Genomic DNA, 24,800 nt, shown 5'->3' on the forward strand with positions numbered 1-24,800 from the left:
CCTCAGCTGCTCCCTCTCTCCATGTCCCCATCTCTGCCTCCATCTCTGGGCTCATTGCTTCTCTGGATAGGGTCCTGCATTCCGCTTGTGCTCTTCTGCCTTGATGGTCTTAGGGTCCTCTGTTTCAGGACTGTAAGATAAACTACTCCCTCATTTTTATTACAAAACTTCTACCTTAACAAGTGTGGCAGTTGCAATTAGCCATGATAACAATTACTATTGTTGATTACATTATTTTGTGGTTGAGTTACAGGAGCTCTGTGTATATCCTGGATACTAAATGAAACTCTTAAACTTCATGTAAATGGAGTCCCATGCTGCCTTTGCTTTTGTGTCCAAGTCTCTCACCTGTGTCGGGTCCGTGTGATTCATTTGTGTCGCTAGGGACAGAGGCAGTTCAGTGGTGGAGTTTGTGCCTTCCATGTAGGAGACCCGGGCTGCTCTGAGGCTGAGCATATTTCAGTGGCGTTTCCGGACTAGGACGAATGGACTGGAGATGGACTTCCAAAACCAAGTCAATGAAATTCTATGGCTCACAATAATAGAATCCTGAGTCCTACCCATAATAGATCATGGGGATGGCACAAGATCGATTTGTTTGCACGCGCGGTCACCAGGTATCTGGGAACCTGCTCAATGGCAGTGCTCTCATTTGTGTCGTGAGGAGTTGTGCTCTGTGCTTTTTCCTTGTTGACGGTAATGACACAGCTGGTTATAAAGGGCAGAGAAATGCCGCCATTGTGAGGACCCAGGGCTCCCAGTCATATCTGTTTCTGCAGATTCTCCAGCCCTCCAGTCCCCCAGAGTTTTTGGCCTTTGCTTGAACCGTTCTGAGTTGCAACCTGATTCTGGGGTCATACTGGTGGCCCATACTGTGACGTGTTGGTTGTTTTGCAGTTTGTGGACGCAGATAACCTCATCCTCAACCCTGACACGCTGACACTGCTCATGGCCGAGAATAAGACAGTGGTGGCTCCCATGCTGGACTCGCGGGCTGCGTACTCCAACTTCTGGTGTGGCATGACTTCCCAGGTCAGGGGGCTGCAGGGTCAAGGGTGGGGGGCTGTTGGGGACCATGGTTGGAGCCTCCCTACTCGGCAAACCACCTCATGGGAGCAGTTTACAAACACCATCAGCTTAACCAGGAGGCAGCAATGTTTTGTGGTGGAATTCTTGCTAGGATCCTGGTGTGGCTCTGTGGGTTAATGTGCTAGACTGCACAGTCAGTTTGAGCTGCAAGGTTGGTGGTTCAAGCTCACCAGTCATTCATTGGAAACCCTCTAGAGGATCACTATGGACTGGAACTGACTCGATGGCACTTAACAACAACAACAACGTGGGAGACCAGGGCTCAGTTCCCAGCCAGGGCAGGATGCTGAACAGGTGTTAGCATTACTTCCAGACTAAGACAGACGAGGAAGAAAAGCCTGGAGGTCTAGTTGTGAACATCAGCCAGTGAAACCTCTGTGCATTACAACTGTCTGGCCTGGCATGGGACCTGGCAGTGTTTGGATCTGTTGGGCCGGGGTCAGGAGCCAGCTCCATGACGGTTGACAGCATTCCTTAAACACTCCTGTGAGGACAAGTCTGTGACCAGCCCCACAAGCTGGTGGCTTTTGTTGGTGTTGTTGTTACGTGCCTTCGAATCAGTTCCAAATCATAGCAACCCTGTATAGGGTTTCTGAGGCTTTAAATGTTTCCAGGAGCAGAAAGCCTTATCTGGCTCCCACAGAGCAGCTGGTGGACTTGAACTGCCGACCTTGGGGTTTCCAATCCATCAAACCACCCTGCCCCATCAGAATAGAAATGAATTTTTTTGGAGGCCAGGAGTCTGAATTCAGGGTGTCAGCAGGACCATGCTTTCTCTATATCTGTTTTGGTTCTGGGGGAAAATTGTCTCTTTCTGCTTCTGTAGTCCCTCGCTTCCTGGCGTTCCTTAGCTGCAGGTAGATGTACCTTCAGAGGTGCCGGTCTGCTGTGTCTGTCTGTGTGCCTAGTCTACATTTTTTATAAGACGCCTCTCAGAAGGATGGTTTAGGATCCATCCAACTCCTGTTTGACCTCATCTTAATTTACATTTAATTACCATTTATTGTTGTTCCCTAAATGCCATATCATAGCGACCCTCTATAGGGTTTCTGAGGAACAGCTGGTGGGTTTGAACCTCCTACCTTCTGATGCACAGCACCACCCCAAGATTATTCTGATGACCATGGTGTTCACGTATAATGCACCCATTTATCTAGTACTGAAAGAGCAGAAATACCACAAGTGGGTAAAGAACATAAATTGGTTTTCTCACAGTGTAAGAGGCTAGAAGGGAGCTCTGGTAGTGTAATGGTTACAAATTGGGCTGCTAATCTCAAGGTTGGCAGTTTCTACCAGCTGTTCCACTGGAGAAAGAGGAGGCTTTCTGCTCCCATGAAGATTTACAGCCTCGGAAACCCTGTGCAGGGTCGCTATGAGTCAGAACCGACTCCATGGTACTTAACAACAACAACAACGGGGCTAGAAGTGTGATTCAGGTCACTGGCTTTGGGGGCAGGCTCTCTGTCGGCTCTGGGGGCAGATCCTGTCTCAGCATCTGTAGCCAGCTGTCCTTGGAGCTCCTGGGCTCACAGACTGGTCTGTGTCCACCGTCTTCAGATAGTGCCTGCCACCTTCTGGGCCAAACGTGCTCTTGATAGCTCAAAAGTGATTGGCCAGAGACCCGCCCAACACTAATAATGCCTCATTCACTCAGCAAAGTGACCCCTGTTCCCAAGTGGGATCGCTTGCACAGGCCTTCTTTCTATTGTTGATCTGCTGTAGGGTTTTCATGGTTGTGACCTTTCGGAAGCAGATCACCAGACCTGTCTCCCGAGCTGCCTCTGGGTGGGTCTGAACCACTAACCTTTTGGCTAGTAGCTGCTGATTACTAGGCCTTTTATACCAGCTAGGGACTCCCCCACAGGTATAGGGGTTAGGATCCCAACACAGTTTGATGATACAGGTCACTCCATAACAGCCGGGACTGCAGATGGGGGCGCATTTTCCTTTGCTTTTCTGCTGAGTTGCCTGGTGACTCTGGGGTGAGAGACCAGGCGTGACCCCTCCCGGAGCCGTGTGCTCAGGGGACACACCACAGCCAGCACCGGGTCTGTCTGTGGGTTTGTTCCTTGGGCACCTCCCAGCCTTACCTCCAGAGACCCTCACTCAGCACTCTGATGTCCTCCCTCCCCTCCCCTAGGGTTACTATAAGCGCACACCTGCCTACATCCCCATCCGCAAACGGGACCGCCAGGGCTGCTTCCCGGTGCCCATGGTGCACTCCACCTTCCTGATCGACCTTCGGAAGGCGGCCTCGAGGAACTTGGCCTTTTACCCGCCTCATCCTGATTACACCTGGTCCTTTGATGACATCATTGTCTTTGCCTTCTCCTGCAAGCAAGCAGGTGAGCACATGGGCTAGGGTTCCTTGGGGTCAGACAACCCACAGAGGCTTCCAGAACCAAAAATGTGTGGTGCAGCTTCAGACATAGCTGTATCCAGGTGTTCCGATGATGTCACCAGAACCGAGGCTTTCTCCAGCCCTGGCTTTGTTGACTGACTTTACTCTCCAGTACTTTCAGACCCTTTTATTGAAGGTTAAGGTCCTGGGAGGCACAGATGGTTTGTGCTTGACTCCTGGTATGGCTCTGTAGAATAAGCACTGGGATGCTAACCTAAAGGTCAGTGGTTCAAACCCACCAGTCATTCCTTGGAAACCTTATACAGGGTCACTATGAGTTGGAACCAATTCAACAGCACTTAACAACAACATAAAGGTTGGCTGTTCGAGCTTACCCAGTGGCACTGTGGAAGATTACAGCCAAGAAATCAGTATGGAGCAGTTCTGCCCTACCGTGCGGTCGTCATGAGTCCAGAATCGGCTCTATGGCAATGCTTTTGTTGTTTTTCATTTCATAAGAAAGTTATCTTCATTTTGTAATATACTTCTCCATGTTCAACAATGTTTTAAAGACAAGAAGAGTAATACAGCCATATGCTGATTTGGCTTTTATTTTAAACCAAGGGATTAGCCTGACACACTTAGTCTTGTCCCCGCCTTACCAGCTTCTAGCCTATGGCTCCCCCTGTTGGCGGGAGATGGAATGACATGCTCTAACTATGGGTGGGTTTTTTGTGTTTTTTTTCTGTTTAAATTTTTAATGTGTTTTAAAAATTGTGCTTAAGATATACATAGCAAGACATATGCCTTTCACCATTTTTGTACATGTATATTGACATATTGACATTAATCACTGAATTATACATGTACAACATGATGTGTTTCTAGATTTTTCCATCACTCCACCAATGCTCAGTGCCCTCTGAGCAATGAGTCCCCCTCCTCCTTTCCCTCCTGCTGCCGGTAACTACTCTCTAGACATTGACCTATTCGCCATACTTGGTCTAAGTGGATTTGTAACTCATTTGCCCTTTTGTTTTCAAGGTTCATCCATCCTGTGGCACACATAACTTCATTTCTCTTTTGGGCTCAGCAGTCTTCCATTATGTGTACAAACCACCTGGGGTTTATCCATTCCTCTGTGTTTGGACACTTGTGTTGGGCATTGGCTACTGTAAAAAGTATTGCAGTGAAAAACAAAACAAAACAAAAAATGGATTACAGTGAACATCGGTGTACACATAGCTCTCTAAACCTCTGCTTTCAAACCCCTGGGGATCCAGTAGGGCTGGTATTGCTGGGTCCCATGGTAATCTTTCATTTCACTTTTTGAGGAATGGCCAGCCGGTTTCCACAGCGGCTGCACTGTTCACATTCCCACTGGCAGTAGATGAGGGTTCCTGCTTATGCGCATCATCAATAGCACTTGCTCCCTGTTTATCTGATGGTAGACATCCTAGGGGTGTGAAGGAATTCCTGGGAGATGCAGACAGTTATGTGATCAACTACTAACAGGAAAGTTGGAGGTTCAGACCTACCCACAGGTACCTTGGAAGAAAGGCCTGGTCATCTAATTCCAAAAAATTAGTCATAATTCCAAAAACCTTCTAGAGAACAGTTCTACTCTGACACACAGGGAGTGGCCAGGAGTCAGACACCACCAACTGGTTTGGGCTTGGGTTTAACCAATGAAGTGGTGTCTTGTGGTTTTTGATTTGCATTTCTTCAGTGACGGACAGCCACAACTTACCGACTGTACAAGGCATTTATAACAACTCTAGAGTTTTCAATGGCATTTCACATGTTGCCAGTTTCTCAGCTTCTGAACGGGCTGTGGGGAGTGTCCTGTGTGCCTGACTGTCCACTCTGATGCAAGGCTGTATTCTGGCCACAATTCCCCCTCCATGGAATGCTGAGGGGTCTCTGCCAGCTGATGGGCTAAGATCCCTATCCTTTGTCCATTGCTGGACTGTGAGACAGTCCCTGCCCCGGCTGTCCCCTTGCTCGCTGGCTGTGTCTTCATTCTCACCTTTGCTGGTTGTTTCCTTGGTCTCAGAGGTACAGATGTACGTCTGCAACAAGGAGGTGTATGGCTTCCTGCCGGTGCCACTGCGGGCACACAGCACGCTCCAGGACGAGGCCGAGAGCTTCATGCACGTGCAACTGGAGGTCATGGGTGAGTCCGGGTCATCCCGCCCCACGCTGTACACACTGACCAAGTCCTGGGGAGTGTGAAGGGGTGGGATTACTTTTCTTGCCTTTTGTTTCATTGTGGTGTAATACCCATGGCAAAAGATACACTCTCTCCACCATTTCTATCCGCACAATGAATTCAGTGATATCGGGCGCATTCTTCACGTGGTGCCACCGTACTCGCTGTCCTTTTCCAAGTCATTCCAGCCCTGCTCTGGTGCTGTGGGATGAGTACTGGACTGCTAACTGCAAAGTCGGCAGTTCAAATTCACCAACCACTCCTTGGAAACCTTATGTAGGATCACTGTGAGAACCAACTCAAAGGCACTTAACAACAATTCCCTTCCTGAAGTCCTGGTGTAGCCCTGTGGGATAAGGACTGGACCACAAGGTTGGTGGTTCAAACCCACCAGCGGCTCCTCAGAAACCCTATACAGGGTTGCTATGAGTCGGATTTGTCTCTGGCACTGGGTTTGGTTTTGGTTTTAGTAGTGGCTAATGAAAGATCCCTGGTGGTGCAGTGCTTTAAATATTGTCAGAAGGTCGGTGGTTCAACTCCACTTAAGACAGATGAGGCTATCTGCTCCTGTAGAGATTTGCAGTCGTGGAGTCCTGTGGAGCACTTGGACTCTGTCCTATGGTTGGAATTGACTCATTGGCAGTGAGTTAATAGCTGGTGACATCCAACATCTTCTCACGTACTTACCATTTGAATATCCTCAATGATGAAATGTCTGTTCCGAGTCCACTGTCTAGTTTTTGATTGGCTTGTTTATCTTTTTGTTGTTAAGTTGTGGTTGGTTATTTTAAACAGCCTCTTTGATGTGTGTGAGCTCCTTGCCTCTATCATAAAACTCCTGCAAACTGTATGGTCCCCATTTTATGGATGAATGCCGGCGATGTGCCAGGCCTCGTGCTAGAGGATCCTATATGAACAGGCAGACCGGGGCTCAGGCATGTGGCTGGGTGTTAGAACAGCAGCCCTGGCCTTTGATGGGGAAGCCCAGGCACTCTTGAGTTTCAGAGGAAGCCCTGGCCCAGCTCAGGAAGGTTGGGCATCCGCAGGAAGAATGTGTAGGAGTTGAGAGCTGATGCGGGGAGTAGGTAGGTGTCTCTGGGAGAGGCCTAGCCTGTGCAGAGGGTGCGGGTGGGAGTGGGTGAGTTGAGGTCCATGAAACAGCTGGAGGGACCGGTGGGGTGGAGTTGGGGTGCTGTAGGAGGGGCCTTGTAGAGTAAGGCCTCGAATGTCACACTGTGGAGCTCTGGGCAGCAGGAGACCATGGATGGAGTATGAACACGGTGTTGGGGAGAGGCTGGAGGCCAGTTCTGGGAGGGAGGTGTTATGCCTCTCTAGCCCTGTGACTCAGGACTGAGTGATGCCCCCCAGTGTTCTTGGAAGGGGCCCTAGCAATTTTTCCTTCCTGTGGATTGGAGCCTACGTAACCGCCACCACAATGTAGGACCTCAGTAATCCTCCATGACCCGGGCTCCATTGACCCCGCAGTCCCTCTCTCTCCCTGCAGTGAAGCACCCACCTGCTGAGCCGTCTCAGTTCATCTCCACGCTGCACCAGACTCCGGACAAGATGGGCTTTGATGAGGTGGGTGGAGCTTCCCAGAGGGTGGAGGGGTGGGGCTGAGGGTTGGTGGTCTGACTCAGGACTGTGGTTCGCAGGTCTTCATGATCAACTTGAAGCGGAGGCAGGACCGGCGTGAGCGCATGATGCGGGCATTGCAGGCGCAGGGGATCGCCTACCAGCTGGTGGAGGCCACTGATGGCAAGTGAGTCCCAATCCTGGGGGCATAGACCATACTGGTGGAGGCCCTAGGCCACAAGTTCTGGTCCTCAGGGAGGGATGGGGGAGTGTGGAGAAGTGGAGGCCATAGGCTACAAGTGAGTCTTAACTTGACGGGCATGGGCGGAGAGGGAGCTACACTCTGGTGTAGACCATGATGATGGAGGTGGTTGGGGGGCAAGTGAGTCCCAACCCTGGGGTCCAGACACAGGCCTAAGCCACCGTGCCCTGGAAGGCTGGGCCCATGGTGTCCTGGAGGGGCCCTAATTGTAGGAGGGAAAAGCAGAGAGCTCAGTCAGAAGGGAGAGCTGATGGTGGACTTCCACAGGCAGGGTTGGTATGAAAATGGCATGCGGGTGGTATCTAACCTTTTCTGACTTCATGGGGTAGGAGAGAGAATCAAACTCAGCATCAGCCTAAGGTCAGTTCCCGGGAGGTGGTCACACATGCCTCCACCTGTCAGCCATCTTTATGTGTCTGACACCAGCCATTCTCCCACTTCACTGCTGGATTTGATGACTCATTGCATTGGCCACACAGAACTCAATAGGCAATACTCAGGCTTACGGGGCTTACTGAGGAAGTGAACAGGTTACAATTCAGGATCAGAAATGTTCAGGACACAGTTCTTCAGTCAGGACCACTTCTTGGCTGTACCCACAGGCTGGCCTCTCATCCACTTGTCCTCTGCTCTGCTCAAGCAGGGTTACAAAGTTCGTTTAGCGTTGCTGATAAGTGCTCAAAAGGCACTCCACTCAGCCAGTAGCCTCACCTGAAGGCAGTCCACTCACTATAGCCCCCTGCATTGGCAAACCCAGCTCTCCAGACAAATGTCCTCCTCCTGAAGGCTCTCAGCTTTCCCGCTCTGTGGGCTGAGAATCCCACCACTCTGTCTCATGCTTTTAGTGTTTCTGCCTCTGCTGCCTTCGCCTCCCTGTCATTTCTCTGCTGCCACAGCTCTCTGTCTTCTGGTTCAGCGCAGGAATCTCAGGGTCCAAAGGATGTGTTCCACTCCTGGCTCTTCTTCCTTTTAAACTTTTCATTGTGACTTGAATGAAGGCTTACAAATGAGACCATCGGTTTTATATTCAGCAAATCATATACTTTGCTTCATTACAATGAGTGTAATCCCCTCCATGTACCAACAGTTAATGGTATTTAACTATAATCACTACTTTCGTCTTTCCTCTGCTAACCTCCCTCTTGTTGTATCTTGCCTGCCCTGCTACCTATATTAACATGTACCTACCCTCTAGCCCATAAATAATTTTCTCTTTTTCCCCTCCCCCATAACATCAATGCTTGTTTCTTTAATTAACAAAACCTTTTCATAACTTTTTACAACATTGGTCTCGTGCAATATTTGTCTTTTTTTGATTGACTAACTTTACTTGGCGTAATGTACTCCAGGTTCATCCATGTTGTGAAGTATTTTGCAGATTCATGGTTATTCTTCAGCATTATATAGTATTCTGTTGTGTATATGTACGAAAGTTTGTTTAACCATTCGTCTCTTGATGGGCATTTAGGCTGTGTGTGTTTTTGATGTGTCTCTTGTAGATAGCATATTAAAAGATCCTGTGTTCTTATCCACTTTGCTCTCTCTGTCTGTTGACTGGTGCATTCAATCCATTTATATTCAGTGTAGTTATCGATAGGCATGAATTGATTGCTGTCATTTTGCTGTGTGTGTGGTTTTTGTGTGTGTGTGGTGCTGCTCATCTCTTTATTTCACCTCATTTTCTGTGCTGAGTTAATTTTGTTTGTGGATTTTCTTCATTTCTGTTATGTTAATGTTTACTAAGTCTAGTTTTTCTCTTGTTTTATTTTCACGTACAGATGTATAAATTTTCTTTGGTGTTACCCTGTAATTTATTAATTTTACCCCTATTTAAAAGTCTGTTTTATCTTGAAATCTGCTTGATTTTCTAGACATTTGCGAGTTCTGTATCTATACTATTCCTTCTTTTTGCTTTGTAGTTGACTTCATTTTACATTAATATCTCTGATTCCATATTTTCAGGCTTGTAGGTTTGTTTTACCTTAAATAATGCTATATCTTGATTGATTTTGGGTGGTGTTGTCATGTATGTTAATGTCAGGGTGTTGTCTGCTGTTGTTGGTTCTTAGTCCAAAGAATTGTTGTTGTTGTTAAGAGCCGACGAGTCGATTCCGACCCATAGCGACCCTGTACAGGGTTTCCGAGGCTGTAAATCTTGACGGGAGCAGAAAGCCTCATCTTTCTCCTGCGGAGCGCCTGGTAGTTTCGAACTGCTGACCTTGCGGTTCGCAGCCCAATTCGTAACCACTATGCTACCAGAGCTCCTTAGTCCAAAGAATATCCTGTAGTATTATAAAGTTGGTCTGCCCACTACAAATTCCTTTAATTTCTGTTTATCAGGAAATGTACCAATTTTGCCATTGTATTTGAGGGACAGGTTTGCTGGGTATATGATTCTTGGTTGGAAATTTTTTTCTTTCAGCATTTTGTATATGTCATCTCATTGCCCTCTTGCCTGCATGGTTTCTGCTGAGAAATCAGAGTTAAGTCTATTTGGTTCTCCTTTGGAGGTAACGTTTTGTTTTTCCCAAGCTGCTCTCAGGATTCTTTCCTAGTCTTTGATTTTAGAAAGTTTGATTATGATATGTCTTGGTGATTTTCTTTTGGGATCTATCCTGTTTGGGATTCTGTCAGCTTCGTAGATGCTTTATCTTCTCATCTTTCATGATGTTAGGAAGATTTTCTTCGAGCAGCTCTGTGACAATTTTCGCTGTGTTCTGGAATTCCGATCACTTGTAAGTTGCTCCTCTTCATGGTGTCCCACGTAACTGTTAGGTTTTCTCTGGATCTTTTTCATTCTTTTTTTTTTCTGATTTTTCTACTAGCATTCATTCTAATATTGAGAGATGTTTTTCTTTAAAGTCGCGCATTTGAGCTTCCATTGCTTCATATCTGCTCCTTTGCTCTTTTAATGTATTGAAACCTTAGTATTAATCTTCTGAATTTCTAATTGCAGGTTTTGTATTGTTTAAAAACTTGCATTCGTTTTGTCTGTTCTTGTAGCGTTTTTCTGAATTCTAATTTTTTTCTGTGTTCTTGCTTTTCTTGATCTTTCTGTCAGTCCTTATAGGTACCTTATAAGGTGTCATTGTTTTGAATCCTTTTTCAGTTAGTTCCATTACCTTTTCTTCTTCAGAAACATTTCCTGGCTCTGTATCTTGGTCATGTGTTTGAACCATTATATCTTGTTTCTTCATGTGAGCTAAAATTTGTTGTCTCTGGGGCATTGTGGGGTTGTCATATTTGTATTTAATTGATGGTTGTGTGTTGCTGTGTTCTTAGGCTCTCAACCAGCTAGCTCCTTTACCATCTCCTGTGTGATTCTGTGCTGCCAGGCCTCCTTCTCTTGCCAAAGCTGCTCACAAGATGGTCTCGATGTGTCTGGCCGGCCTTTAATGAGCCAGTCTTCCTCTCTCACTGTCCCTCCTCAGCTTCTTCTCCCAGAAAGCATTCCATCCACTTCTCTAACATTTCCTCTGAAGTTCAAGGTTCCAAAAATTTCATCTGTGTGATTTTCATTTGGTCTTTCATGTCTTTGTTGTACAGGGCCTGTGTAGTGTGTCTGCCTAGCCCACCATCTTGCCGGAAGTCTCCTTGGCATTTTCCTTCTGGCCATTGGCAGCCACCTTCTCCCTGGCCCTTTAAGAATCCTGGTTCTTCTCTCTTGATGACAGTGAGATCCCCCTTTCTGTCTTGGGTGGCTCATTTTAAACTTACCTGCATGGCAAAATGGACCAATCCCCACATTAGAGTTCCATATACCCTATTTGCATAGTCCAACCCCAAGAGTGCCATATGCTTTATTTACATTCTTAGCAAGCTAGCCAATACCCTTAGTGGATTACAAACATCTCACATTTGCATAGTCTGGTAGCATAGTGGTTACAAATCGGACTATGAACCGCAAGGTCAGCAGTTCAAAGCTACCAGCTGCTCCATGGGAGAAAGATGAGGCTTTCTGCTCCCATAAAGATTTACAGCCTCGGAAACCCTGTACAGGGTCGCTATGGGTCGGAATCGACTCGACGGCACTTAACAACCACAAACCCAGTCATTTGGACTCCTGGTATGCTGCTATAGGATCAGCACTATACTGTGAACCACAAGGTTGGCAGTTCAAACTCACCAACTGCTTCTTGGAAACTCTATATAGGGCCACTATGAGTCAGAACTGATGGCACTTAACAACAACAACCCAATCATTTGAACCCTGTAGAATAACTGCACTGAAAACCGCAAGGTCATATGTTCAAACCCAGCAACCACTCTTGGAACCCGATACTGGGTTGCTCTGAGTCGGAACCTACTCGATGGCATGTGACAATAACCACCACACCCAGTCCTTTGGTGGGCGTTACAAAGACTGACTAGAAGAGCCATATCAGGTAATTCAGTGCACCTCAGGGGCTCTCCCATGTGACTCCCCACTCCCTTGCAGAGCCATGAACACCAGCCAAGTGGAGGCGCTGGGCATCCAGATGCTGCCAGGTTACCGGGACCCCTACCATGGGCGGCCCCTCACCAAAGGCGAACTGGGCTGTTTTCTTAGCCATTACTCCATCTGGAAGGAGGTGGGTGCTGACGGGGGCAGAGCAGGGCTGGGGTTTCTTAGGATTTGGGGGGGGGGGGGACCAGCGAGTCAGAGAGGCAGCGGTCCACAGCCCATACTGGCTTTGGACTCTCAGTGATTGCTTCACCTGAACTGACTCATTTGGGGGCATCTAGCACCCCTGGGTGGGGTGGCTGCTGCCCTTCCATTGTGCAAATGTGAAGACTGAGGCTGGGAATGGTAAAGGGGGAGTAAGATGAGCATTGTGAACAAGGAAGGGACTTCCCAGCCTGAGCCTCAGAGTCATGAGCTCGGCAGGCAGTTGTGAAGATTGTCAGGCTCATTCGTTCAGTTAGGGAGCATCTGCCAGGAATCAGTAGCACACTGTGAGCTGGTACCAAGAATATGGGACCTCCTCAGGGGGTCACAGACTAGGGCGGTGGGAGAATCGACTACAGAGAGAGAAATGATGAAGACATGACAAGTGAGCTGTCTGTCCACAGGAAAGGACTATGAATTGTCTTCAGTGGGGCAGCTTTGGGCCTTTTATTGTTGTTGTTATGAACCGTGGAGTTGGTTCCATCTCCTAGCGACCCTTTTGGGTGGGTGATATTTGAATTGATATGAAGGGTGAAGGGGAATTGACCCTGGTGCTTCATAGCAGAAGGGGCTCTGGGTGAAAGACCCTGAGGTGGGAACCAAGTGGGTGGGAAGAGGGAAGGTGGTGAGTGGGAGGTTGCTGTAGCCTCGGGGAAGGGTGTTTGTTGGTTTCTCTCCTCCTGAGTGACTGTGTCCAGGGCCAGGCTCAGCCTTGGGCTCCGTGTGACCTGGGCAGGGCAACCCCCTCAGGTGGTGGACCGGAGACTGCAGAAAGCACTGGTGATTGAGGATGATCTGCGATTCGAGATCTTTTTCAAGAGACGCCTGAAGAATCTCATGCGGGATGTGGAGCAAGAGGGTCTGGACTGGGACCTCATGTGAGTGAGGGGACCTGAGGGCCAGGATAGAGTTTGGACTGAGTGGGACAGGGCTTGGACATGTGGCCTGGAAGGGGCATGGTCAGAGTAGTAGGATATGGCCTGGGACCTAGACAACGTCCGGAAGGGCTGGGGGCTTTGGTCCTTTAACTTAGAGGCATGACCTAGGGCCTGTGGGCTGTGTCAGCTCTTAGGAGAGCTTGACCTGGAGACTTGTAGGCGTGTCAGGGCTTAGAGACTTGACAGAGGCATGTGAGGGTCAGGGTTTGACCAGAAAGCTTGCAGGGATGGCTAGGAGGCTTGAGGCTGGCCTGATACATCAATGGGCCTGGTCAGGTTCTGTGATCGAAGCATGTGGGCATGGCTGAAGAGCTGGGCTGTGATCAGAGAGTCATGAGCACATCGTGAGTGGGCACAGTCAGGATTCAATAGCGTCTCAGAAGTCTGAGAGTCGGGTTGAAGCTCTTGGGATGAGGCCAGGTCCCTGAGGTGTGCCCTGGGGGCTGGGTGGGGGCAGTTCAGACTTGGCAGCTTGCGTGGAAAGCTGGGGGGCATGGCCAGGACTTAGAAGCTTGCCTGGAAACCTGTTATCATTGTTGTTGTTAGGTGTTGTCGAGTTGGTCCCAACTAATAGTGATCCTATGCATAACAGAATGAAACACTGCCCAGTCCTGCGCCATCTCACAATTGTCGTTATGTTTGAGCCCATTGTCGCTGCTACTCTGTCAGCGCATCTCATTGGAGAGCATCCACTTTTCCAAGCATGATGTCCTTCTTCAGGGACTGGGCCCTCCTAATGACATGTCCAGAAAAATGAAGTCTCTCCATCCTGGTTTCTAAGGAGCATTCTGGCTATATTTCTTCCAACACAGATTTGATTGTTTTGTTGATATTCCATGCCTCTTACAGTATTCTTCGTCAACATAATAATTCAAATGCATCAATTCTTCTACGGTCTTCCTTATTCGCTGTCCAGCTTTCACATACATAAGAGGTTATTGAAAACACCATGGCTTGGGTCAGGTGTACCTTAGTCCTCACGCTGACATCTTTGCTCTTCGACACTTTAAAAAGGTCTTGTGCAGCAGATTTGCCTAATGAAATATGTTGTTTGATTCTTGACTGCTGCTTCCATGAGTGTTGATAGTTGATCCAAGAAGAATGAAGTCCTTGACAACTTCAATCATTTTTCCATTGATAAGAATGTTGTTTATTAGTCCAGTGGTGAGGATTTTTGTTTTCTTTATATTGAGATGCAATCCATACCAAAGGCTGTGGTCTTTGATCTTCATCAGTAAGTATTTTAAGTCTTCTATACTTCGAGTAAGCAAGGTTGTATCATCTGCTTATTGCAGGTTGTTAATGGGTCTTCCTTCAATTCTGATGCCACGTTTTTCTTCATAGAACCCACCCAGCTTCTCAGATTATTTGCTCAGCATACAGATTGAGTAAGTGTGGTGAAAGGTTATAATAACCCTGATACACACCTTTCCTGATTTTGAACCATTCAGCATTCCCTTGTTCTGTTCCAGTAACTGCTGCTTGGTCTACGTACAGGTTCCTCATGAGCACAATGAAGTGTTCTGGAATACCCATTATTTGCAATTGTATCCATAGTTATAATCCACGAATGTCCTTACATGGTCAGTAGAGTACAAGTAAACATCTTTCTGGTAGTCTCTGCTTCCAGCCAAGATCCATCTGATGTCAGAAATGATTTCCCTTATTCTATGTACTCTTCAGAACTCGGCTTGAACTTTTGGCAGATTCCTTTGATATACTCTTACAACTTTTTTGAATTATCTTCAGCAAAATTTTACTTGCATCTGATATTAATGATTTCCATATTCCATTGAGTCTCCTCTCTTTGGACTGGATCCTGTCCTATCAGTTGGCTATGTAGCTGTCCTCCAAATTTCGTGGCATAAATCAGTGAGAGCCTCCAGAACGCCCATCAGTTTGTTGAAACATTTCGACAGGTATTCCATCAACTCCTGGAGCCCAGATTTTCACCAATGCCTTCACTGCAGCTTGGACTTCTTCCTTCGGTACCATCGGTTCTTAATCACATGGTACCTTTAAAAATGACTGAATATCGATCAGTTCTTTTTGGCACAGTGACTCCGTGTATTCTGTTTGTCTTCTTTTGATGCTTCCTGCTTCATTCAATATTTTACTTATTGGTGGTGGTGGTGGCCGTGTGCCGTGGAGTCAGTTCCGACTCATAGCGACCCTGTATAGGGTTTCTGAGGCTGTAAACCTTTACGTGAGCAGAACACCTCATCTTTCTCCCGTGGAACAGCTGGTAGTTTCAAATTGCTGACCTTGCGGTTCGAAGCTCAATTCGTAACCACCACGCTACCAGAGCTCCTTACTTACTGTTGTTAGGTGCTGCTATCAAGTCAGTTCGGACTCATAGCGACCCAATGCATAATAGAATGAAACACTGTCTGGTTCTGCACCAGCCTCACAGTTGTTGCTACACTTAAACCCACTGCTGCTGTCACTGTGCCAGTCCATCTCGTTTGGGGTCTTCCTGACCCTCCACTCTACCAAACATGATGTTCTTCTCTAGGGACTGGTCCCTTCTGATAATATGTCTGAAGTATGAGAGATGAAGTCTCACCTTCCTGGCTTCTAAGGAACATTCTGGCTGTACTTCTTCCAACACAGATTTGTTTGTTCTAGCAGATCATGGTACTTTATTCTCCAAAACCATAACTCAAATACTTCAATTCTTCTACAGTCTTCCTTATTCATTGTCCAACTTTCACATGTATATGAAGCTACTAAAAATACCGTGGCTTGGGTCAGGTGCACCTTGGTTCTTCAACTGACATCTTTGCTCTTGAATACTTTAAAGAGGTCTTGTGCAGCAGGTTTGCCTGATGCAGTATGTCATTTCATTTCTTGACTGCTGTTTCCATGAGTGTTGATAGTGGGTCCAAGCAAAATGAAGTCTTTCACAACTTCATTCCTTGCTCTATTTATGATGTTATTTATTATTTATTGGTCCAGTGGTGAAGATTTTTGTTTTCTTGACATTGAGCTGTAACCCATACTGGAGGCGGTGGTCTTTGATCTTCATCAGTAAGAATTTTAAGTGAGGGTCTCCAGTGTTGCATCAGTTTGGTGAAAGCTGTCAATTTGTATTCCATCACTATCTGGAGTCTTGTTCTTTGCCAATGCCTTCAATGCACCTTGGGCTTTTTCCGTCAGTACCATTGGCTCTTGATTATATGCTACCTCTTGAAATCGTTGAACACTGATCCTTTCTTTTTGGTATAGTGACTCTGTGTATTCCTTCCATCTTGATAACTTTGTGCATCATTCAGTGTTTTGCCCATAGAATCCTTCAGTATTTCAAGTCGAAGCTTGCATTTTTTCTTCAGTTCTTTAAGTTTGAGGAATGCTGAGCATGTTCTTCCCTTTTGGATTTCTAACTCTAGGTCTCCTCGAACTACCCTTTGATATTTCCTGTTCAACTCTTTTATCTCATCATTTCTTACCATGATTTTAGCTTCTCTACATTCCAGAGCAAGTTTCAGAATCTCTTCTGAGATCCGTTTTGGTACTTTCTTTCCTGTGTTTTTAATGTCCTTTTGCTTTTTTCATATATGATGTTCTTAATGTTATCTATAATACTTCTGTTCTTCAGTCATTAGTGTCTAATGCATCGAATCTTTTTTTAAAGGTTTTTATTGTGGATTGAGTGAAAAGTTTACAGGGCAGATCATCAGTTTTACATTCAACAAATCATATACCTTGTTTCATTACAATGATTATAATCCCCTCCATGTACCATCAATTAACAGTATTTCTCTCTATTTACTTTAGCTTTTTTTTTAAACAAAACAAAACCACTCAGGCATATATAATAATTTACATCTCCAAAGGGCACATTATGCAAGTCTGCCTCCTGGCCACCAGCTCTTAGTCCCTTTCTTCCCATGAATCCTCAGCCGCTCCCCCTCTCCATGTCCCCATCTCTGCCTCCGTCTCTTGCCTCATGTGTGGCTGCTTCTCTGGATAAGGTCCTGCATTCTGCTTGTGCACTTCTCCCTTGATGGTCCTAGGGTCCTCTTTCTGGACTGTAAGATTAACCACTCCCCTGTTTTTGTTACAAAACTTCTACCTTTACAATTGTGACAGTCGTAATTAGTCATGATAACAATTATTCACTATTGAATCATACAAATCTTATCCCCATCTCTTTTCTTCATACCCACCTAGACAAGAGGAACTCTATTCAGTGGGGGCTCTTTCTTTCCCTCCATACTCTTAAACTAAACTCCCTCATGAAACCTTGTAAGGCAGTCACTTTGTGCCTTTATCACCTCCTCATTTTAGGTAGTCAATGTCTAAGTTGCCCATCCCTATCTACCCTGTGTACAGAGGGGATAGCATTGATACTTGATGTGAAGACTCCTTCCCTCTCTGTTGGTATTTAGAGTAACTGCTTCTCTGAGTATAGGTCAGGTTCATCAAATTGTACCAATTTACCCTTGTTTCCTTTATTAAAAAGAAAAGTGTATTTATTTTTTATAATCTTCCTCTAGTCAAGTTCTGATTATCGAGCCATCAAGGCTAGGTCAGATGGGTACTGTCTGCAAGTTTGGGTGTTCTTGTGCATCTCCCCTCACTTCATATCAGCTGGATGCTTCACTCTCACCTCTAGCCCTCTGTTGCTATGTCCTTGTCCGTGGGCTCAAGTGTCCTCAGGTCTCACCACACTTTGAACCAACCAGCCCTTCCTCTTCTCTCTCTCATCTCCAGGTCAATGGAGTCAATGTGGTTGAACTCAGCACATTTCTTCATTGCTGCCTTTCCCCCTCTTCCACTCACAAGTAGACCAATGTGGTCGCCAGCAAGCTTACATGCTTGTTTGTGTGTTCCCTTTGAGTTTCAGTCTTAGAGGGGAGTTTGTCCTGAAGGCACTTGATTGCCAACCTTGATGTCTTCCTGGCGAACAGCTTACTTATTCTTGTGGTAGCCAGTCATGCTGACATTTTTGTTTTGGGTTTTTCCTGATGATCTTTCTTTAAAGATGTTATCTTTTGTTGCTCTAGCTGTTCCAGGCTGGTCTGCTTGTCCTTTCTACTGGGAATGTCCCACCTCATAAGGTTCTGGATGGGACTTAGGATTCCACCTAAAGTCCTATACTCTGTAAAGGCTTTGCACGAGGCAAGTTCTAGAACTCCTTTTAGGTATTCCAATCAGTTATAGGTTGAGGATGGGTCAAATCTGTTTTCGAGACGATATCTAAGTCCAGGTGGGATATGTTCGAGGTCATATTTTGGCTCTTGTGTTGTTGTTTCTGTTAGAGCCATCGAGTTGATTGCCACTCCTAGCAACCCCGTATAGCGTTTTCGAGGAGTAGCTGGTAAGTTTGAACTGCCAATCTTGAACTACTGACCATTCTCATGGCAATACAGTGTTTATCCTAGAGCGCCGTATCAGTACTCCAAATGGAGATAATAATGGTGTTTATTTGGTCTTCCATATAGGCATACAGATACTATCCCATTGCTCTTTTTGATGTTCCCGTCGTAGTGAACCATATGATTGTCCGATTCAAAATGGCCAACCCCAGTCCGTTTCAGTTCACTAATGCCTAGAATGGAGTCCTGGTATGGTGCTGTAGGATAAGCACTGGACTGCTAACCCCAAGGTTGGCAGTTCAAACCTACTAGCCGTTCCTTGGGAATCCTATACAGGGTACTATGAGTTGAAACCAACTCGACAGTACTTAGCAATAACTATAATTCCTGGGGTAGTGATATTTATATGTTCCAATTATTTTTGACAACTTCCAAGTTTCCTAGATTCATACTTCATACATTCTACCCTCCAGTTACTAATGGATGTTTACAGTTGTTTCTTCTTATTTTGAAGTGTGTCTCATCAACAAATGAGAGTCCGTAACGCTTCGTTCCATTAATATCATTATGATCAACTATACTTTGAGGGGGCAGCTCTTCCCTTATCGCATTTAAGTGCCTCCCAACCTGAGGGGCTCATCTTCTGGGACTGGACCAGACAGTGCTCCACTGTTACTCATCAGGTTTTCAGCGGCTAACTGTTCAGAAGTAGTCAGCCTCTCCTTCTTCCTGGTCTGTCTTAGTCTTAAAGCTCCACTGAAACCGGTCCACCTGGGTGATGCTGCTGTTATTCAAAATACTAGTGGCATAGCCTTCACCCTTAGAGTAAATAATACAGAAGCCACCACAGTGTGACAAACTGACAGGGGTGGCCGAAGATTTTGGAATGTAGTCAGGACATGTGGGGCTTGGCCTGGGATCTGGGTGGGTGTGATCAGAGTATGGGATTATGTCCAGGCAGCCTTGGGCATGGCTAGAGATCTTGGGGGTAAGCAGGGCACCTGGGACCATAGGTGGTGTGCTTAAGAGCTTTCTGGGATCCTGTGGGTGTGGCTTAAGTACTTGTGGGGGGGAGGGGGGGTCGCTGGCATATTTCTGCAGGAGTCCTTTGGATTCCTAGCCTTTGGCTGGCTCTTTTCTCCCTCTCCTGTGTGTAGAACCCTGGTCCAGGTTTTAGGGACACTGGCCTAGATTGTGGCCATGTTATAATACAGACAGTAATCACGTTCCTTGGTTTTTGACTGCTCACTATGTACTCAGCTCCATGCTCCGTAGCCCTCCAAACCCTGAGCAGCTTCCCCTCCCAGCCCCAGTGAATAGCAACCTCAGTGACCACCCAGAGGATCCTGCCCTCCCAGCTCCAAATCCTTCCATGGTTCCCTAGTACGCTCAGACAAAAGCCTATTTTCGTCTCTAGACCCCAGATCCTGTGGGTTCAGCCTTGTACCCCACTCCTGTCCCAGGCCTTGACAGTGCTTTCTAGGGAATGGGAACAGACCTGCAATACCACCAGGTGACCCCCTGTCTGTGCTTCAGCTATGTGGGCCGGAAGCGGATGCAGGTGGAACACCCCGAGAAGGCTGTGCCCCGTGTGAGGAACCTGGTGGAAGCCGACTACTCATACTGGACACTGGCCTACGTCTTGTCCCTGCAAGGCGCTCACAAGCTACTGGCTGCCAAGCCGCTCACCAAGATGCTGCCTGTGGATGAGTTTCTGCCCGTCATGTTTGACAAGCACCCAGTGTGAGTGTGTGGGCAGACAGGTGGGTGGGTGAGAGGGTCACTGGCAGGGCTGGGGTGGTACGTCAGGCTCATGGGCCTAGGGAGTCTTCCCTCTCTGTCCTCTACTCCCACTCCTCTCTGTCCCTTCTCTGTCCACCTCTCTCTCTCTCCAATGTCCCCTCTATCCCTGTGCCCATTTCTGCCTCCATTTGTCCCTCTCCCTCCCCCCACAGGTCTGACTACAAGGCCCACTTCTCCCCCCGAAACCTCCGTGCCTTCTCAGTGGAGCCGTTGCTGGTCTACCCCACACACTACACAGGGGATGATGGCTATGTGAGTGATACAGAGACCTCGGTCGTGTGGAACAATGAACATGTCAAGACCGACTGGGACCGTGCCAAGTCCCAGAAGATGAGGGAGCAGCAGGCTCTGAGCCGCGAGGCCAAGAACTCTGACGTGCTTCAGTCCCCTCTGGACAGTGCAGCTCGTGATGAGCTCTGAGGGGTCAGTGTAAAAGTCACAGAGTAACCAAAACCAGCAGCAGCTAGTGCCGGGGACAGCTCAGGCTATCTTGGATCCCCCCAGGCTGACTGTGGTTTCTCCTCACAATGCAGGTGTGCCCAGCCAGCAGCACTTCAACAATCATGTGCATGCAGGTAGCAGTAAAGGAGTGCCTACTTTATGCCAAGCATAAGGCGGGGCTCCGGGAAATTGGGCGGGAACTAACCCTCTGCAGTCATCTATTTGCCCGTGTGCCTGGCATTTATTAAGCACCATGTACTGTATTATGGCAATGAATGAGACATAATTATCCCCTAAATCAGTGATTACGTTTTCAAACATATATTACTCCTCTACCAAGAATCAGCCCTGGTGGCACAATGGTTGAGCACTTGGCTGCTAACTGAAAGGTTGGCTGTTCAAACCTAACCAGGAGTTCTGGGTAGGAGAAAAGACCTGGCAATATGTCCCCAGAAAGTTTATGATGCCTGAGAAAACCCTGCTGAGCAAGTTCTGCTGTGTCAATGGGGTCACTGTGGTTCAGAATTGATCCAATGGCAACTAACAACATCCAGGAGCCAGGTACTAGTGATGCACATTCAGATTTTAAACTCACTTGAGTATTTAGTGAGTGCTTCCTGTGAATGTGGAGATAAACAAACCCCTTTTAATTCATTCCTTAGCATCTAAGTGCCACAGAGGTCTGTTGTCTGTATTGAGCCAGTGGCATTTATTGACCACCTGCAGTGTTCTAGGGTTGGGCTAGGTGCTGGATACAGTAAACAAGGTGCTTTTTACTCTTTTGTTGGTTTCTTCCCCACACGTTTGAAGAACACTTACTGTCTACCAGACATGAGAAATACAGGAGTGCGTATGACCTTTGTTCATTTCCATATGTTATCACCCTGCTGGGACATGTGCCAAATGCTGGCACACAGATGAACACTTCTTTCATGGAGCAAGCATTTATTGAGCACCTATGTGTGTGTGTCAGGCCTCATGGACTCTCAGTTGAGTAGGAGACTGAATCTGATTGTTCTTTGCCTCCCCGCATCACCCAAGATGTCTTGCAGACGACACTCCTACCCACCAGGGGGAGGGGCACTCTTCCTCCACAATGGCCCAGCCCCCACACTGGATGGAGTGGGTACAGAAGGGCTGGGGGAATTGGGTTTCCCTGGCCCACCCTGGCCCCGTTTGCTTGGTCTCCTTGCCCTTGTGTCTCAGGTGTGGTCTCTGCCTGCTTGATGAGATTTTACATTCAAGCCTTTGGAGGGATCATGTGTTTGGGGGCCTTCTGGAGGCTCAGCTGCATGGGAGGGGGTCCCTGAAGAATGTTTCTAGCCACGTTCTGGTGGGGTTGCCACGCTCTAGCCATAACTGAATGTCAGTGCCAGCCAGCGGTGCATCACCCACTTGAGGGTAAAGGTACTCGCCTGGTTGGCTCCTGGGTAACTTGCTTATTTTACAAATAAAAATTTCTAATTGGTTTTCACTGAAGTCTGTGGTTCCTTCTTGGTCTATTGCTCTGCTTGCTGCTGCCTCTACCCCCCTCCCCCCCTGCCCTTTACACCGTCAGTTGAGATTCAAGAAGAAAACCAAGCAAACACTGTTGAGAGGCCAATCTGTGGAGCAAGTGTGCACTGAGAATGTAGTGAGAACTACATTTCCTGAGTATCCGTAAATATCCTGGAAATAGCCCAAGGACAGATGGCCTACATTGCTGTATCTTGTGTGGTCCACGGCAGGGTTGTCTCAGGCATAGAATGGAGAGGAGCTGTCCTTGATGGGGTTTCCAGAAAACGGACTCTTCCGTGAGGACTTGAGGACATGTGGGTTATCTTGGATAATAAACTTTTTTTTTTCCTCTCTCTATAAATGTGTGTGTGTATGTTGTTGTTGTTATTAAGTGCTGTCGAGTCGATTCTGACCCATAGCAACCTTGTATAGGGTTTCCAAGGAGCAGTTGGTGAGTTTGCACCATTGACTTTGCTGTTCAAACGATTTTGCAGTCCTGACGCAGTAGCCTATAGTGGCACACCAGGACTCTCTCTCTCTATATGTGTGTGTGTGTGTGTGTGTGTGTGTGTGTGTGTGTATATATATATATATATATATATATATATATATATATATACACAGCATCCTGGTAGTGGTGCTATGGGTTAATGCGCTGGACTGCAAGGTTAGTTTGAACCACAAGGTTGGCGGTTCAAGCTCACCAGCTGCTCCATGGAAACCCTATCCTATTCAGGGTCGCTATGAGTCAGAACTGACTTTATGGCATTTTACAACAATATATATATAAGCATATATATCTATATACGTTTATATAGGTATATATACATATATATTGTACTGCCAAAAGAACCAACAGATCTGTGTTGGAAAAAGTGCAGCCAGAGTGCTCCTTGGAGGCCAGGATGGCCAAGCTTCGTCTCTCATACTTAGGACATATTGTCAGGAGGGACCAATCACTGGAGAAGGATACCATGTTTGGTAAGGTTGAAGGGCAAAAAAAAAAAAGAAAAACCCCAATGAGATGGATTGGCAAAGTGGCAGCATCAATGGCCTCAAGTGTGGCAACAATTGTGAGGTTGGCCCAGGATCGGGCAGTGTTTTGTTCTGTTGTGCATAAGGTTGCTACGAGTTGGTATCAGCTCGGTGGCACCTAACAACAACAACAACAATAATATATATATATATATATATATACATACGTTTCGCTGGTTTTACTTCTCTAGAAAACTTGGCCGAAGACATTCATGTTATATAAACTCTACCTACCCTGCTTTAAAAAATTTTTTTCATGCAACAGATTTTTATTTCATAAACTTGGGATCAAACTGTACCTATTTGTCAGCAACTTGGCTGATTTAAAATCTGCCTTCTGTGGATATCTTTCCTCATCAAGCAGACAGATCTCCCTGTTCTTTTTGGGTTCTTGCACAATATTCTATGCTAGGGATGGGCTATTATCTTAGTCACCGAGGGCGGCTGTAGCAGAATTAGCACACGTGGGTGGCCTTCAAGAGTTCAAATTTAGTTTCTCCTCCTTCTGGAGGCTAAAAGTCCAAATCAGGGTCTCAGCCAAGTCAGCTCCTTCAGCGAACCTCTCCTCGAAATGCCTGTGATCCTTGGCGGTCCTTTATTAATAGATAATCCTCACATGGCATCTGTCCCCCACTGTGGGTGTCTGCATCTATTCTGTTCTTTTCATAGTCCCTAGAGGGACTCTGGTAGTGTAGCAGTTATGAATTGGGCTGCTAACCTGAGGGTTGGCAGTTCAAAACTACCAGCTGTTCCACAGGAGAAAGATGAGGCTTTCTGCTCCGGTAAAGATTTGCAGTCTCAGAAACCCTGTACAGGGTGGGAATGAGTCAGAACCGACTCCACTGCACATAACAGCAGCTTCTGCGGGACTAAGGATTAGGACCCACCCTGCTCTGGTACGGCCTCATTAACACAACTAAAGAAAACATTTATTTCCTACTACCAAAAGTTACCTGTGCTTTAGTGACTATTCAAAAGCTTTCTACTGCATGGGTCATAGCAAACAATGGACAATATTTATGTGTTCTGAAATATCCATTGTGCTCATGAGGAACCTGTAAATAGACCAGGAGGCAGAACAAGGGGACACTGAATGGTTTAAAATTAGGAAAGGTGTGCACCAGGGTTGTAATCTTTCACCATACTTATTCAATCTGTATGCTGAGCAACTAATCTGAGAAATAATCTGGATTATGTGAAGAAAAATGTGGCATCAGGATTGGAGGAAGACTCATCAACAACTGATATGCAGATGATACAACCTTGCTTGTTGGAATCAAAGAGGATTTAAAATACTTAACTGATAAAATTCAGAGACTACAGTCTTCAGTATCAATTGCACCTCAATGCAAAGGAAACAAAAATTGTCACAACTGGACCAATAAGTAATAATCATAATAAATGGAGAAAAGATTGAGTTGCCAAAAAGCTCATTTTAGTTGGATCAACACTCATGGAAGCAGCAGTCAAGATATCAAACGAGACCTAGCTTCAGTGACTGGATGATCAGAGCACAACTAGAAGAAGAAAGAAGAGGAAAATAAGAGTAATCTGATACAATTTGATGAACTTGACCTACACCTATGGATGCAGTAGCTCAAAAGAGGGAACAAATCTTTACAGCAAGGATCATTCCCA

At 46.5% G+C, this 24,800-nt stretch overlaps 1 protein-coding gene across 1 annotated transcript in view; it reads left to right on the forward strand.

Moving 5' to 3' along the window:
• The window catches only part of COLGALT1 (collagen beta(1-O)galactosyltransferase 1), a 35,392-nt gene extending 14,783 nt beyond the window's left edge, over positions 1–20,609 (forward strand). Inside the window, exons 4-12 of the mRNA XM_006876285.1 lie at positions 898–1,032; positions 3,230–3,434; positions 5,487–5,606; positions 7,147–7,223; positions 7,298–7,404; positions 11,918–12,050; positions 12,878–13,005; positions 19,923–20,129; positions 20,342–20,609. Of these exons, the coding sequence (XP_006876347.1) occupies positions 898–1,032; positions 3,230–3,434; positions 5,487–5,606; positions 7,147–7,223; positions 7,298–7,404; positions 11,918–12,050; positions 12,878–13,005; positions 19,923–20,129; positions 20,342–20,609 (1,380 nt within the window). The remainder of the gene's footprint in view (positions 1–897; positions 1,033–3,229; positions 3,435–5,486; positions 5,607–7,146; positions 7,224–7,297; positions 7,405–11,917; positions 12,051–12,877; positions 13,006–19,922; positions 20,130–20,341) is intronic.
• The last annotated feature ends 4,191 nt before the right edge of the window (positions 20,610–24,800 follow it).

This window comes from Chrysochloris asiatica, unplaced genomic scaffold (genome assembly GCF_000296735.1).
Source record: "Chrysochloris asiatica unplaced genomic scaffold, ChrAsi1.0 scaffold00374, whole genome shotgun sequence".
NCBI lineage: Eukaryota > Metazoa > Chordata > Mammalia > Afrosoricida > Chrysochloridae > Chrysochloris > Chrysochloris asiatica.